Source organism: Fragaria vesca, linkage group LG7, assembly GCF_000184155.1.
Source record: "Fragaria vesca subsp. vesca linkage group LG7, FraVesHawaii_1.0, whole genome shotgun sequence".
NCBI lineage: Eukaryota > Viridiplantae > Streptophyta > Magnoliopsida > Rosales > Rosaceae > Fragaria > Fragaria vesca.
The window spans coordinates 3,914,932-3,927,814 of NC_020497.1; the positions used below are offsets into that span (position 1 = coordinate 3,914,932).

General features: G+C 35.3%; 2 protein-coding genes across 2 annotated transcripts; both read right to left on the reverse strand.

Annotated features, from left to right (window-relative positions):
- Positions 1–1,684: 1,684 nt before the first annotated feature.
- LOC101296513 lies at positions 1,685–2,697 on the reverse strand. Its single transcript, XM_004306645.1, has 2 exons — positions 2,393–2,697; positions 1,685–2,016 (listed from the first exon to the last, which is right to left on the reverse strand). The coding sequence occupies exons 1-2, from the start codon at positions 2,680–2,682 to the stop codon at positions 1,995–1,997; spliced, it is 312 nt and encodes a 103-aa protein (XP_004306693.1). The 5' UTR covers positions 2,683–2,697; the 3' UTR covers positions 1,685–1,994.
- A 1,929-nt stretch (positions 2,698–4,626) lies between these two features.
- On the reverse strand, positions 4,627–9,179 carry LOC101296802 (probable indole-3-acetic acid-amido synthetase GH3.5-like). Its single transcript, XM_004306646.1, has 5 exons — positions 8,914–9,179; positions 7,235–7,532; positions 7,033–7,134; positions 6,044–6,822; positions 4,627–5,331 (listed from the first exon to the last, which is right to left on the reverse strand). Exons 2-5 carry the CDS (start codon positions 7,525–7,527, stop codon positions 4,787–4,789), a joined length of 1,719 nt encoding a protein of 572 aa, XP_004306694.1. The 5' UTR covers positions 7,528–7,532; positions 8,914–9,179; the 3' UTR covers positions 4,627–4,786.
- Positions 9,180–12,883: the final 3,704 nt, after the last annotated feature.

Sequence of the window (12,883 nt, forward strand, 5' to 3'; positions counted from 1 at the left end):
GACACACACACACACACACACATATATATATATATATATATATATATATATATATATATATATATATATAACCAGAAGGCAGCTAAGAGTAACAAGGTCTATGCTTTTTAATTGATGAAATACTTTGATATCAAGCATAAGGTTTATATGATACTCAGTCAACTCAGCTGGTTGTGGAATCAATCCTTAAAACTTAGAATGAATGCATGGTAAGCATGACTAATCATCACTTTAATATTGAGATTAATATAAGTGGTTGGCAACTGGATTTGTTGAATTTGATAGTTTGATTGTAGAGTAGAACACCCCTGTTGATTGTTTAAAAGGTCAGAAAGTGGGGATTAGGTTTAAGAAATGTCTATTTTGTTTGGTGGAGAGGTTACTAGTCTTCTTCTTTGTTTCCTTTGGCAATTAGGTTACTAGTCTAATTGGTTGATGTTGGGCTATCAACTCACCAACCAAGCCCATAAGGACGGGCTGGTCTCAGAAAATCTACATGTAACAATCTCAACCCAGCAGAAGAAACCAAATTGGCTCAAAAAATACTGGCCCAGAGTTATCCGCAATTTCAGCGAACCGGTTTTTTTATTTTGAGTTCAAAAGTCAAAACAAGTAATGTACACCGTTACGTATGGTCAACTAAATTCCGTAAAGAGTGCGGCTATTGTCACCCCATCAAATATTTTGTTCATCCCACATTTCAATTTTAAACTAAATATTTCAATATTAACCTCATAATTAAGAATTTTTGTGAAAATATAATATTAAACAAAAATCTATAAAATCCAAACAACCATAATTCTCTACATCTTTACATCAGAAAAAAAAAATTTCTCTACATATTTCAAATCAGATTTGAAAATCACTTCAATCTTCAACATGGTGGTTATACAGTGTGGTGGGATTGTTCGTTCTTATTTTTATTTTATTTATGGCTTCAAATACAGTCTTATATATATATATATATATTCATAATCTTAAAGAAGGAACTCAAAAAAGAGAACGAGGAGAACATATATAGGATGTGGTTTGAGAAGAATGAAGGTCTGCATCAAATATATTGATGAGATATTTGTATTTATTTTTATATTTTATCAGATTCAAGAAAATAAAAGAAAGAAAATAAAACCACAAAATTTAAAGGCAGAATTGGAATGTCAAAGGTAAAATATAAGGCATGGGGTGAACTGAGTATTTAGTGAGGTGGAAATAGCTGCACCCTTCCGTAAAATGTTTGGTCTTAGGCCTATTCAAAGAATGTAAAGGAAAGGAAAAGAAATGAAATTTTTGAATTTTCCTTTGACAAGGGAAATGAAAGTGAATCTTTGGGGGTGGGGGGGAGAGAACCATTTTCCACCTAATTTTCCTTTATGCGGGAATCACCTTTTTTTTTTTTTCATTCTTTTCCTTTTAGTTTCCAAACAATGGCTTAATTCCATAAACCAAACACGACCTTAGCGAAACGTACTATTCTTGCTAAGCTTAAATAGAACAAACATCATTTAAATAGATTATGATTGCGATCATTTCAATATTTAGTTCAAAAAAATGTTGTAGACTTGTAGTTGCATCTAGTTCTTTACTTACAAGTTACAACTATATCATTAACGAATAACATATTCGATATAATCATTATGATGCCATGAAATCCACTAATTAAACGTCGGGCCACATAGACTAGTGAGTGCTTCCTAATTGACAAGTCACCCAACAAGTGCAAAATGATATCCAAGTAACATACAGCAAATCAGTTGAACAAGTTGTGATGTGAGCTCACAAAATCCATAGAAAGGTTAATGGACTAATGGTGATGCTGACGCTGTACTATAATTAATCTTTGCTGACTAATCAATTTCATTGGCCCTCTTATGTTTAAGCAGATAGTTATCAGTCTGCTGCTCCCAACGACTACTCCCTCCTGCTCCTAGTGATGAAGACAGCCACTTCATCTCAGAGAGCGTATTCGCGGCGCACCCGGGTGCGCTGTATAATTTTCACTTCATCTCATCCCTACCACTAAAGAAATTTAACAGTTAAAAAGAAAATTCGAACCCCAATTAGATTGAAGAATGCACATTATGGAACTAAGCTACAGTGAATATGTTTTCAGAATTATATACAGTAAAATGTGTACATGAAGTGCATCTGAACAGAGAAGGAAATATATATGATTTACAGATTTAGATACTACTAATTAATGGGATCCAATGCATACATATATAAGATTCATCTATTTCATGGAACTTGGTTCAGAAATAAGCTTGAATAATAACAACCAAAAGTATAAATAGGAAATATATATTTGTGCCTTCCTATCTTCATTATTAACATTGCAAATATATGGAAATTAAGTACTAAAATGAGTGAAAATCACTAAACTTGATATGATCACCTGCGTTCCTTCTTCCTCCAGAGACCAAGCCTCCTGTAAATGCCAGAACGCCCAGCAGTCTTCATTTTCTTGGTCTTGTCTTTCTTTCCTCCTAACAGACCCTTCCTCTTCCACATCTTCTTGATCCCCATGATTTCGCTCAAGCTTTCCTCCATTGAATTAGACCCTTTAGCCTCCTTCATTGTAGTAGTAGTACTACTAGTAGTCAAGGTCCTCTCCGATGAGGAGGAACGAGAGAACTTGGCTATGAACCGCTTCGATGATCCTCCAAGATATGGAAATGCCATCATATGGCGCTCGATTAGATGACTAACCGATGCCAGTTCATACGAGTCATACAAAGGGCTGCCACAGTCCCATATGGCCAATGCTGCTTCATGATCTTCTTTGCCTTCCACTGTTTGCTGCATTTGGATTTGAAATGAGTATCACAGACTAACTGGTATTACTAATAAGACATATTGTGTTCAACTGATGATGAGCTTATAAGAGACGTTTCTGATTTGGGATGACAAGTGACAATCATGCATTATTCTGGGTAGTTGGCATACCAGTGATACCACACCATTCATGTTTTGGTGAATGCATCACCCCTGCGAGATTAGGACAAATATTCCATCTTAAACTGACTATAGTACCCCTTTAATAGGAAGATTTTTTTCCATTTTTGATGTATATAATGGGAAATTCAATGTATATATATTGTCTTTGAGAAGAAACATGCATGACAGATCCGACTCATTACTTAATTAGATTAGTTAATGATCAGATTTGTGTAGGGAGGAGTAACTAAGTATTAGCACATAAACAATTTTTATGCATGAACTTTGTTTGTATCTGATGACCTAGGAACACCGATTTTCTTTCTTAATTGATTGGCTATAAATGGATTAATCACACTGCATAAGCACAATTCTGCAGTCTGAGATACTAAAAGTGTGTAAGATTTGACAGCAATGGACAAAAACAAAGAAACAAAAACAAAACAAATAGAAGAGGTTCTTCATAGCTAAACTACTATATATGAGATCTTAGTTTTCATAGCCTCAAAGGCATAATCGCCAAAACGCTCTTTCCTTTTCCCACAAATTATTTATGTCTACATCGATTGATTGATTTCTGGATCCTTTTGATAAACAACAACTGGTGTAGTTTATCATGAGAATTCATAGATGAACATGTTTATATGCTATAATTGCTATGCAATGTAGAGATGAGATGGTGAGTGTTCCAAGTAATGACGGTAATGTATATCTCAGCAAAGTCGTTTTAGGTTACATACTGCATAACAAAAGCTCCATCGGGCATAGGATATATCAACTTGTAAGAATTGAGGAATCTAATTGCAGATTGTTGAACCTAAAATATTGCTATCTAACTAATATTCATTAAGATAATGTTGTTTGTATTTCTTAGTTTTGACATTATATATTCAGATAGTGTAAACATATGTAAAATAGGAGAAGCTGAACGGTAGAAGACCTTTCTTTTTAGATGCTCGACAATTAATTTACCTTTTAACTTGTCTAAACTTAAACCGCATAAACAAGTAACGACTTCATTTCACCATATAACTAATTTATTCCACTTCTTCGCAAGACCTTCAACTTATCTCTAAATATCGTTATGATTTATTCGTCACTTACATTGGAGAGAAATTGTCCACTCATCAAACCACAAAGGCTTGCTAGCTTTCTTATATGATGAATGGCAATCCCCGCGCCTTATATGGATATTGAATGAATGCAACTACGGTTTTGGGATGGCACCTATCGCTTTTGTTGGAGTTGAGAGTGGTGAGCTATCGATGGAAGAATTTCTCACTAACATAAAAAGAAAATTTTAAATTTATGATTTTATGTAGGAATGCATTGTCATACATCAACTTAAAATTTGGGTTAGATTTTTGTCTGATATGAAGAGAGTGATCCACATTCATGGGGTTCTGTTTCACCATGTCCACTAAACAAAATGGGAATGGCACTATACTCCAGCATGCGGCACAAATTGGGAATACCCAATGCCAACATCACATGTGCCTGTAGCTTCCATTGTCAAAATCCGTGTGCTCATCCAGAGGCATACTTTTCATCACCTTAACAACCTAAACCCTTGTCAAGTTCTTCAACAGATTGAAAGTGACATGTATTCAGTAGCAATGTTCTGAGCAGATTGATGTTCATCCCCTTCATTAGCGAATGTATTAACTCATCAGTGAAGCTAACTCAAAAGATAAGAAAGATATTCGGGAGAATTAAACCCAAAACATCATACTATTTAGGTTAAGATATGCAACAACCTACTTACTCGAAGAGAAAAGCTAATTTCTTAAGAAAGCTGAAACATACTGGATTCATATAGAAACTTAACCAACAATGTCCAACCTACATCGGCTTACTTATTGTAAGCAGTACTAGTGAAGCTCCTAACTACATTGCCACATAAGATTTGCAACACCTTGCTGTTGTTAACGCCAACACATCTTGGGGTCTTGAACTGGTTAACAGCAGATCCTTGTGCAAGGAAATGGTGGAGCATCTTTTGGAAAGTTCCCTTCCGAAGAATTCGGAGCTCGAGTGGCCCTATGCCATTGACCTTTCTTGAGCTCATGTAGCCTGCATCCACAAAAGACTTGTCCAAACAGTTGCAGCATTCACTGAGAACCTCTTGGGAGGCTTCACCGCTAAGTTCCCAGAAGATGACATAGTGACCAGGGTCTGTGGACAAGTCTACATGGCTTGAGAAATCAACAACTTCCAATTTTTCTGCAGCTAAAAGCTTGGCTGCCTCTTCAACAGATATCTGCAAATCTTTCTCGGTGTTCTTGTCGATGTTGATGTTGAGCAGAAGATTGCTACGGCAGACGAATTTAAGCTCAGGTGTAGAGTTATGGAACCCCATCACCTTCACTACATCTCCTAGTCTATACCGGTACAAACCTGCAAACAAACTTGATGAGCAGATGTGACAACTTGATATTCTTTTACTACCTACCACACCACAACACAAGTCTACCTCCCAAGCATTATTTAAAACTGTTTATATCACAAAATTTGTCTCCATATCCTTTTGAGCGTTCAATGCAATGAATCAGACACAAGATTTTGAGAATTCTGATGCTTAGTACATGGGGGGCATCAAAAGATGCCAACCACATCAACAAGGATTATATGCTTAGATAATCTTATTAGAGGGTATCTATCTTACTACAGAACAATCAATTATATAATAATGGATCTTCACTATTTCTTTTATTCTGTCATTGAAGACAATAATGGATGCATGTGGTTCAAGCGTCTAAGCCAGCTGGGTTGGTCATGTCAATTAGTGAGAAGATTCAGAAGCTCATTTTGGAAGAACTCTAAACCAAAAAACAGAAGAAATAATTGAAAAGAACCGCAGAGTATGGATAGGGCACAGGAACTGAAGAAATTGTCCCTAAGTTTGAGGTCACATGGTCAGCAATTAGGCCAAACTTGAGACTCTAGAAATCCATTGAATGAGATGGTAATGGCTGGATCATATATAAGTCTGAACTTCAGATGTATGAATTTTAAATCAATCTGCAAATTGTGGAGTTCTAGGAAGCAAAATCCTTAAATAATAAATAAAAAAACCAAAGAAACCAGATAGATTAGAACAAGGGAGTACCTGCAAAATTTGTGACAACAACCTCATACTCTTCACCAATTTTCACTTCAGTGAGACCCACTGGCAGGAACTCATTGCTATCCCTAATAGGGATGAATTCGAAGTAGCCAATGTTAGGGAGCACAACATAAGTTGTCATCTCAATTGGTACTTTTGGATTGACATTTGCTGCAATCCAACCTTCAGAAGAACCATAATCAGCACTCAACAAAGGCAAGTCTACTGCATAGTGCCTCAGCTTGTTGACATAAGGCTCCATTGACCCAGTCATTACACCATATATGTACTTGGCATTGGGGAAAAGGGCTGGTATCAGTCCATACCAGTTACTCAGTCCTAAACATTTTCTGTAAACCGAATCAGCCAATTCCGGATTTGGCTTGAGTAATTTTGACATGGCTGCACGAATTGATGGGACTGTGATGCGGCTGCTGAGGGTGCCATCTTGAATGTCAGCACACAGTTCCTCCCACAATAACTCAAAGGTTCTGAAGGCTTGGACAATGCTGTGAGCAAATGTTGAGGATACCAACTGAATTTCATCACTGAAAATCAGTCCACATAACAGATGGCAATATAGGGATTGGTGGAACTCGAGACCAAATATTACTTCATCAGGGCTGCAGCAAGGGGTCTGCATTGCCTTCATTGTCTCTTTGAACTTTGAACAACGGTAAACATTGGTGGTGGCAGTTCCAGCAGCCAAACCACCTTTGGTTTGGAACTGCTTGCTTCCATAGATGAACTGTAAGGCCTTCCCGTTCCCAATAGGAAACTCCCTGAAACAGTGCAAATTCTCTGGATCATCAGAGGACGAAAATAGAGCATTTAAAAGGTTTTAACAGGCCAACAATTTAATTCAAGGTCTCATCAGAAAGTGTAAAACCAGATTCACTTTGATTTCATAGCGCAATTATCTATGTGGGCATATTCATGTATAGCAGTAACTGATAAGTTTCAGCAGCCACAGATAAGATTTTTGTTAGTACCTGTTTCTGAAGGCAAAAGAGGTTTGATATATCTGCATGGTGTTTTCCATCAGTTCGTCATTGAAAGGTACAAACTTGGACCTTCCTTGAGTAGTGCCAGAACTGCAGTGTACAAAACAGACGATCAGAAAACGAAGATTTCATATACACACATAACTCAATTCAAATGATGAAGCAATAAAAGAAAGGAATCCATAATTACCTCAGTGAGATTGTCGTGATCGGTTTTCCAGTGAGAACCGGAGAGGAATCACCATCTGCAATTCTCTGAATATAAGGTTCCAAATCCTTGTGAGTTACAAGAGGAACAAACCTCTTGAAACTCTCCGGATCAGTTTTTCCGCCAAGTCCCACAAGCTGCAAGTACTCTGCAGATCTGTTTTGTTCAAGAATCTTCTTGAGGGTCTCCTTCTGGATCCTCTCCGCATCACTTGTCATTGCTTCAAAATCCTCTATCACTTTCTCCATGCTGAACTCTCCAATCTTCTCCAACATCTTCACTGCTAGAAGAACAAAGACACCAGAAGTGATATGATCAAAACCAAGGCAAAGAGACTCCTATTATAGATGCTCAACAATGAACCAAAAAGACTAATTAAATATCATTAAACCATCTCCTGGCGAAAACCAAAAGACAAGAATCTCCAAAAGACCAAAAACACAAAAGGTACTAAAACACAACAATAACAACAGAAAACCTTTATCTCTCAATCTCAATCTAATAAACTCCTTAAGATACTGACACAACCCATTCTCATTCAGAAAAAGAGAAAAAGCGAAAGAACCATGGCTGGCAAGAAGAAAGAGACAAACAGCCCCAATCAAAATAAACAATCAGTCAGATGCTCAAGCACAATGTAACAAAACAGTTGAAGCTTTCATAACAGCTAAGAGCACCTACAATTGATTGTAGATTAGCAGCTGGATTTGGGTGAGTAATCGAAATCCAAATGATTAAAAAAAGCGAAAGAATCCAAAGTTTCAATGGTCTTTTCATTTCTTTTCCACAGGTTTCTCTCAGCAACCAAACAGAGCTCAGATGAGGATTCCAGAAAAAGTTGCAATCATTCATTAATTAATCAATCTACTTGAATGAAGAAAAAGGAAAAGAAGAGAGAGCATTTTATTGTAGAAATTTTACTGAAAAAAGAAAACTAACTGGGTATGGTTATGCAATAGCAGTGGAGATAAGGTCAAATTTTCTAAAAGTAAGTTGAAAGTAAAGTTCCATTAATCACTCATCAAAAGCATCCTTCAATTTAGAATCAGAAGACGAAGCTTCAAAGCTTTAATCTTTCACTGACTGCAGTCAACTAAGTCAACTCCCCAGAATTTTCCAGGAAAAGCATAAAATTCAGAGAGACAGAAAAGTTTGGCAAGAAGATTGAAAGTGGTTCAATAATATAAACAAACTAAAGGCAAAAGGGTCTGTAAAATCATGAAATTATTGAGCCAAACACCAAGTCAGTTGTACTCAATTGGGTTTAAAATGATGAAATTGAAGCAATGATAAACAGAGGCGAGTAACATACAAAAATTCAGAAGTTCCTGTTTGTCTTCAATTTGGTAAAAGATAACCATGAATTGCTCCAAATCAGAAAACAGAAATGACCTTTCAGAAGAATAAAAGTTACTTCAAAATTGAAAACAACAGGAACAAGAACCAGAGAGAGAGAGAGAGACACACACACACACACAAACAAAGAAAGACTTGTGAAAGAAACTACTGTCCAAGACACTGCTTGACTTTCAATATGAAATGAAATAGAAAACGAAAAGAATATAGGAAAGAAGATTGAAGTTCGTCTCAATTACATACAAATCACAAAAACCAATTGAATTCCAAGTCCAAAGAGCAACCCAAGTAAGAAGAAACAGTACCTGAAATCAAAGTCTGCAAGAAGCAGGGGAAAACAGAGCACTCTCTGTTTCAAGAAGAAAAGAAACAGGGAGTTACGGGGCACAGTGAGCAAGACGTTACGGAATCACTGAATCCGAAGCAATCAGTTTCGTCTGTCAAAGTCTCAACGCACAGAGGAGACAGTTTCTAGAGAGAGAAAGAGGGAGAGAAGAAGAAGAGTACTATAAAAACTGTGGTTTGTTTTTCATCTGCTATGCCCTGTTTGGCCGTTTGGCTTAGATTTTCTGAGAGTGGTGGGAAGTGAGCGAAGATTCCTGATGGGGGTGGAATCATATATATAGGCCCTTTCGCCATTACAGTGCTCAGTTTTTTGGCTTTTGTCTTTTTTCGGATTTTCCAAATCACAACCGTCATGGACTCGTGGCCAGAAATAGTTGGGTTTTTTTAAAAAAACTTTCTTTTTTGGTCTTTTGTTTTTGGTCATTCCATTGTAATAAAAATTATGTATTAGAAATTGGTATGGTAAAAACTACTGCATGACAACTAATTATACATGGGTTCGGTTCAAAGGACATTAAATTTAACATAAATTTTGACATTATTTATTAGCCATCAGATTTTAAAACAATAAATTGTCTGGATCAATTCTAAATATGATGTCAATATATAACTAATTGATGTGGCAAATACGTGGATTACCTAATTTAATAATAAATTAAAAGAAAGAAAAATCACAATTTAAAATCTGAAAAACAAAATTCCAAATTTAAAAAAAAAAAAAAGATCGGCAGAAAGCCAAAGAAGAAGAACACAGATACAAGAAAGAAAGCAAAACAACATTTGAAGTTGATCGGCTATATTGCTTGCCAGTAGAATAAATTTAGGGGTGTACCTTAATATTAATCTCTTCTTCCTTTAGGTAGCTACAAATTCGTTTAAGGAGTTTTGGTTAGTTATGTTATTGTACAAGAGGATCGATTTGTATTCCTGGGCATGTTATTTTTGTTTTTATATGATGATCGATGATATTAATGGACTCCTATTGATTTTGTATTGAATTATTGAGAGAATGATTTGTACGATTTATCATATAGACATGGTGCTTTTGGATCCAAATTTGATTTTATTAAATGTACTAGCATCTTGTGTGAATGTAGGGAGATACTGATGGAATCTAGGCATCAAAACGATTCAAACTCTTCAACTACAGTAGAATATCATTTGAAGGCATTAGACATCAAGCCAACCAGGAACCATCTATACTGTTAAGGCATTAGTGTTCGACAACAGTATAAGGAGTCTCGGCCGCTCCCTTGACTACTCGCAAGCAATAGCCGATGCTCCTCTTTTTTCTTTCTTTCTTTTGTTTGTTGTTCTTCTTTGATCTTATGTTGTATTTTTTTTTTAAACTGGATTTTGTTTTCCAGATTTTAAAGTGTGATTTTTCCTTCTTTTGATTTGTTATTAAATTAGGTAATCCACGTCATTTGCCACATCAATTAGTTATATGTTGACATCATATTTAGAGTTAATCTAGACTATTCATTGTTTTAAAATCTGATGGCTAATAAATAGTGTTAAAATTTGTGTCAAATTTGATGTTCCTTGAACCGGACCCATTATACATAAGGTGAGTAAGAGCATCTCCAACAGCTTCCCCGTTTTCTTGATTTTATCAATTTTGAGGAGTATTAGGTTGTTTTGTAGTCCAACAACTTCCTCATCTCATTCCCCAAAATGGGGATGGAGAAGAAAGAGAAGCATTCATTCCCTAAATTTGCAGCAAAGTCTTTCTTCCCCAAATATTAATTATCACGTGTTCCAACGATAAGAACAAAAATCTAAGATATTTTATTGGGTAATTTATGTTACAATGAAATATATGATTTTTTTTTGTTATTATTAATAATCATGTAACATATTTTATTGTTGTAATAAATGCTGAAATTTTCAAAATGGAGAAGCTGTTGGAGTTAGAGTATAAATTTTTTGAAGATTTTGGCTTTTACTTTCCTATTTTAGAGAAATTTTGAGGAAGCTGTTGGAGATGCTCTAAGTGAGTGCGTCAATGAAGTCAAAATATGTGGATATTGAAATGCAATACATAATTTTCATAACAATTGAATGAATTGAATTCACGGTATTCTATATTTTAGAATTAGTCTTTACATAGGAAATTGAGTTTGAATATAAAATACCATGAATTCAATTCATTCCATTGTAATGAAAATTATGCATTGCATTTCAATAACCACATATTTTGACTCTATTGACGAACTCTCCCACTCACCTCACATATAGTAAGTTGTCATGCATCTAAGAGTAGTTTTACCATACCAAAATCTAGTTAATTAATCACCATGACTAATTTGTTACCATGCTATTTCCTCATTCAAACATATCCAACAATTTATAGGTGAATGCAAGGGAGACCTTAGATTTAAGTCACATTTCTTTCGTTCTTCAAATTAATTAATTATTTGAAAGGTTACATGCATGTATGCACTGAAAAACACATGAATACATACACGTAAGGTAAAAACTTTATAATCAAGATCATGAGTGGTCAACAATAATTTCTGTTGTGATTTGGATTCTTTGAATAGAAAGATACATTGGAAACATGCATATACGTATAAACAAATTTTGGTAAAAGAAATTATGACCAACATCATAAAGAGTTAGAATGTCTCCAGCACCAACTTCTATCTAACGATAATAAATTCAAAGTCTTGATGTGCACTTGCATTAACATGAATGAACGATTAGATGACATCAATTAGTAGCATTTTAGGGAGAAATTTTTCAGTGCTACAGGAGGACCATGTGGCAGTCTGACGTGGTCCTACTTTCCAATCAAATTTAGACATGTAGATTTTCTTCACGAAAAATTATTTCAGCTATTTTGTCAAAGACCATTTTAGGTTTTCTGTTGTTTTTTTAATACTAAACCCTAAGCCCTAAACCCCAAACCCTAAACCCTAAACCCTATACCCTAAACCCTAAACCCTAACCCTAAACTTTAAACCCTATACACTAGACCCTAGTTTGAACTTGCTAAATACCCATAAATGTCATTTCACAAAAAATAGAAAATATTTGTTTATATTTTAGTTGTAAAAAATCCACATGTCTAAATTTGATTGGAACGTAGGACCACGTCAGACTGCCACGTGGTCCTCCCGTAGCATTTAAAAATTTCTCCATTTTAGGTTATTGAAAAAAATTGTTGACTACAAATATCAATAGCACATATGGTGTTAGTGAAAGTGCTCTTCAATTCGGTGCATAAAAGAAATGAAAAGCGTATGTCTCGTTTTTCAAAATTTTGAAATATAAATTGTGAGTATACAGTTGATTTTCATTTTGGCAAATATGTATGTAATGGTTCTAGTTTTATTTTTTTTAAAAAGAAAAAAAAATTACATTAAGAATCCTCTAAGACAACCAACGTTTACAATGTCACAAAATAAGGCTCACAAAGTCTCACTACAAACTCTATCATTCAAATACACATACAATGATTCTAGTTAAAACTAAATGGCATAGAGAACCATAAAATTTCGTTTATTTCTTATCGATCAACTCTTACTTAGTTCAGAATATTTGGGTAAACAGTTTTGGATTCTGTTTAATTATGAGTGTTCATATTGCTCAGTATTCAAACTACTAAACAAGCTTTCTAGTACTAGCTACAATCTAACAATCTTTTGTTGATGTGTCTCTTTCTTTGTTTCTTAATTCCACTGCTAATCATTATTTTACGGATAGAGAAGCTTCTAAGCCCGTGTCCTATTTAGGTTGATGTCCTATTTTTTCATTTATAATTTAACTGATAATGTAACATCCCAGGACCCATTCCGCCGTAACACGATATTGTCCGCTTTGGGCCCACCGGCCCTCACGGTTTTGTTTCCGGCAGCTCAGGAGCAGCTTCCCAGTAGGTCACCCATCTTGGGATTGCTCTAGCATCAACATGCTTAACCTCGG

Coding starts and splice junctions, on each gene's coding strand:
- LOC101296513 (XM_004306645.1), bottom strand. CDS start 2,682: ATGATGGCATTTCCATATCTTGGAGGATCATCGAAGCGGTTCATAGCC. Junction 2,017..2,392: donor TGGAGGAAGAAGGAACGCAG/GTGATCATATCA, acceptor AAATTTCTTTAG/TGGTAGGGATGAGATGAAGT.
- LOC101296802 (XM_004306646.1), bottom strand. CDS start 7,527: ATGTTGGAGAAGATTGGAGAGTTCAGCATGGAGAAAGTGATAGAGGAT. Junction 7,135..7,234: donor ATCACGACAATCTCACTGAG/GTAATTATGGAT, acceptor TGTACACTGCAG/TTCTGGCACTACTCAAGGAA. Junction 6,823..7,032: donor TCTTTTGCCTTCAGAAACAG/GTACTAACAAAA, acceptor GCACTGTTTCAG/GGAGTTTCCTATTGGGAACG.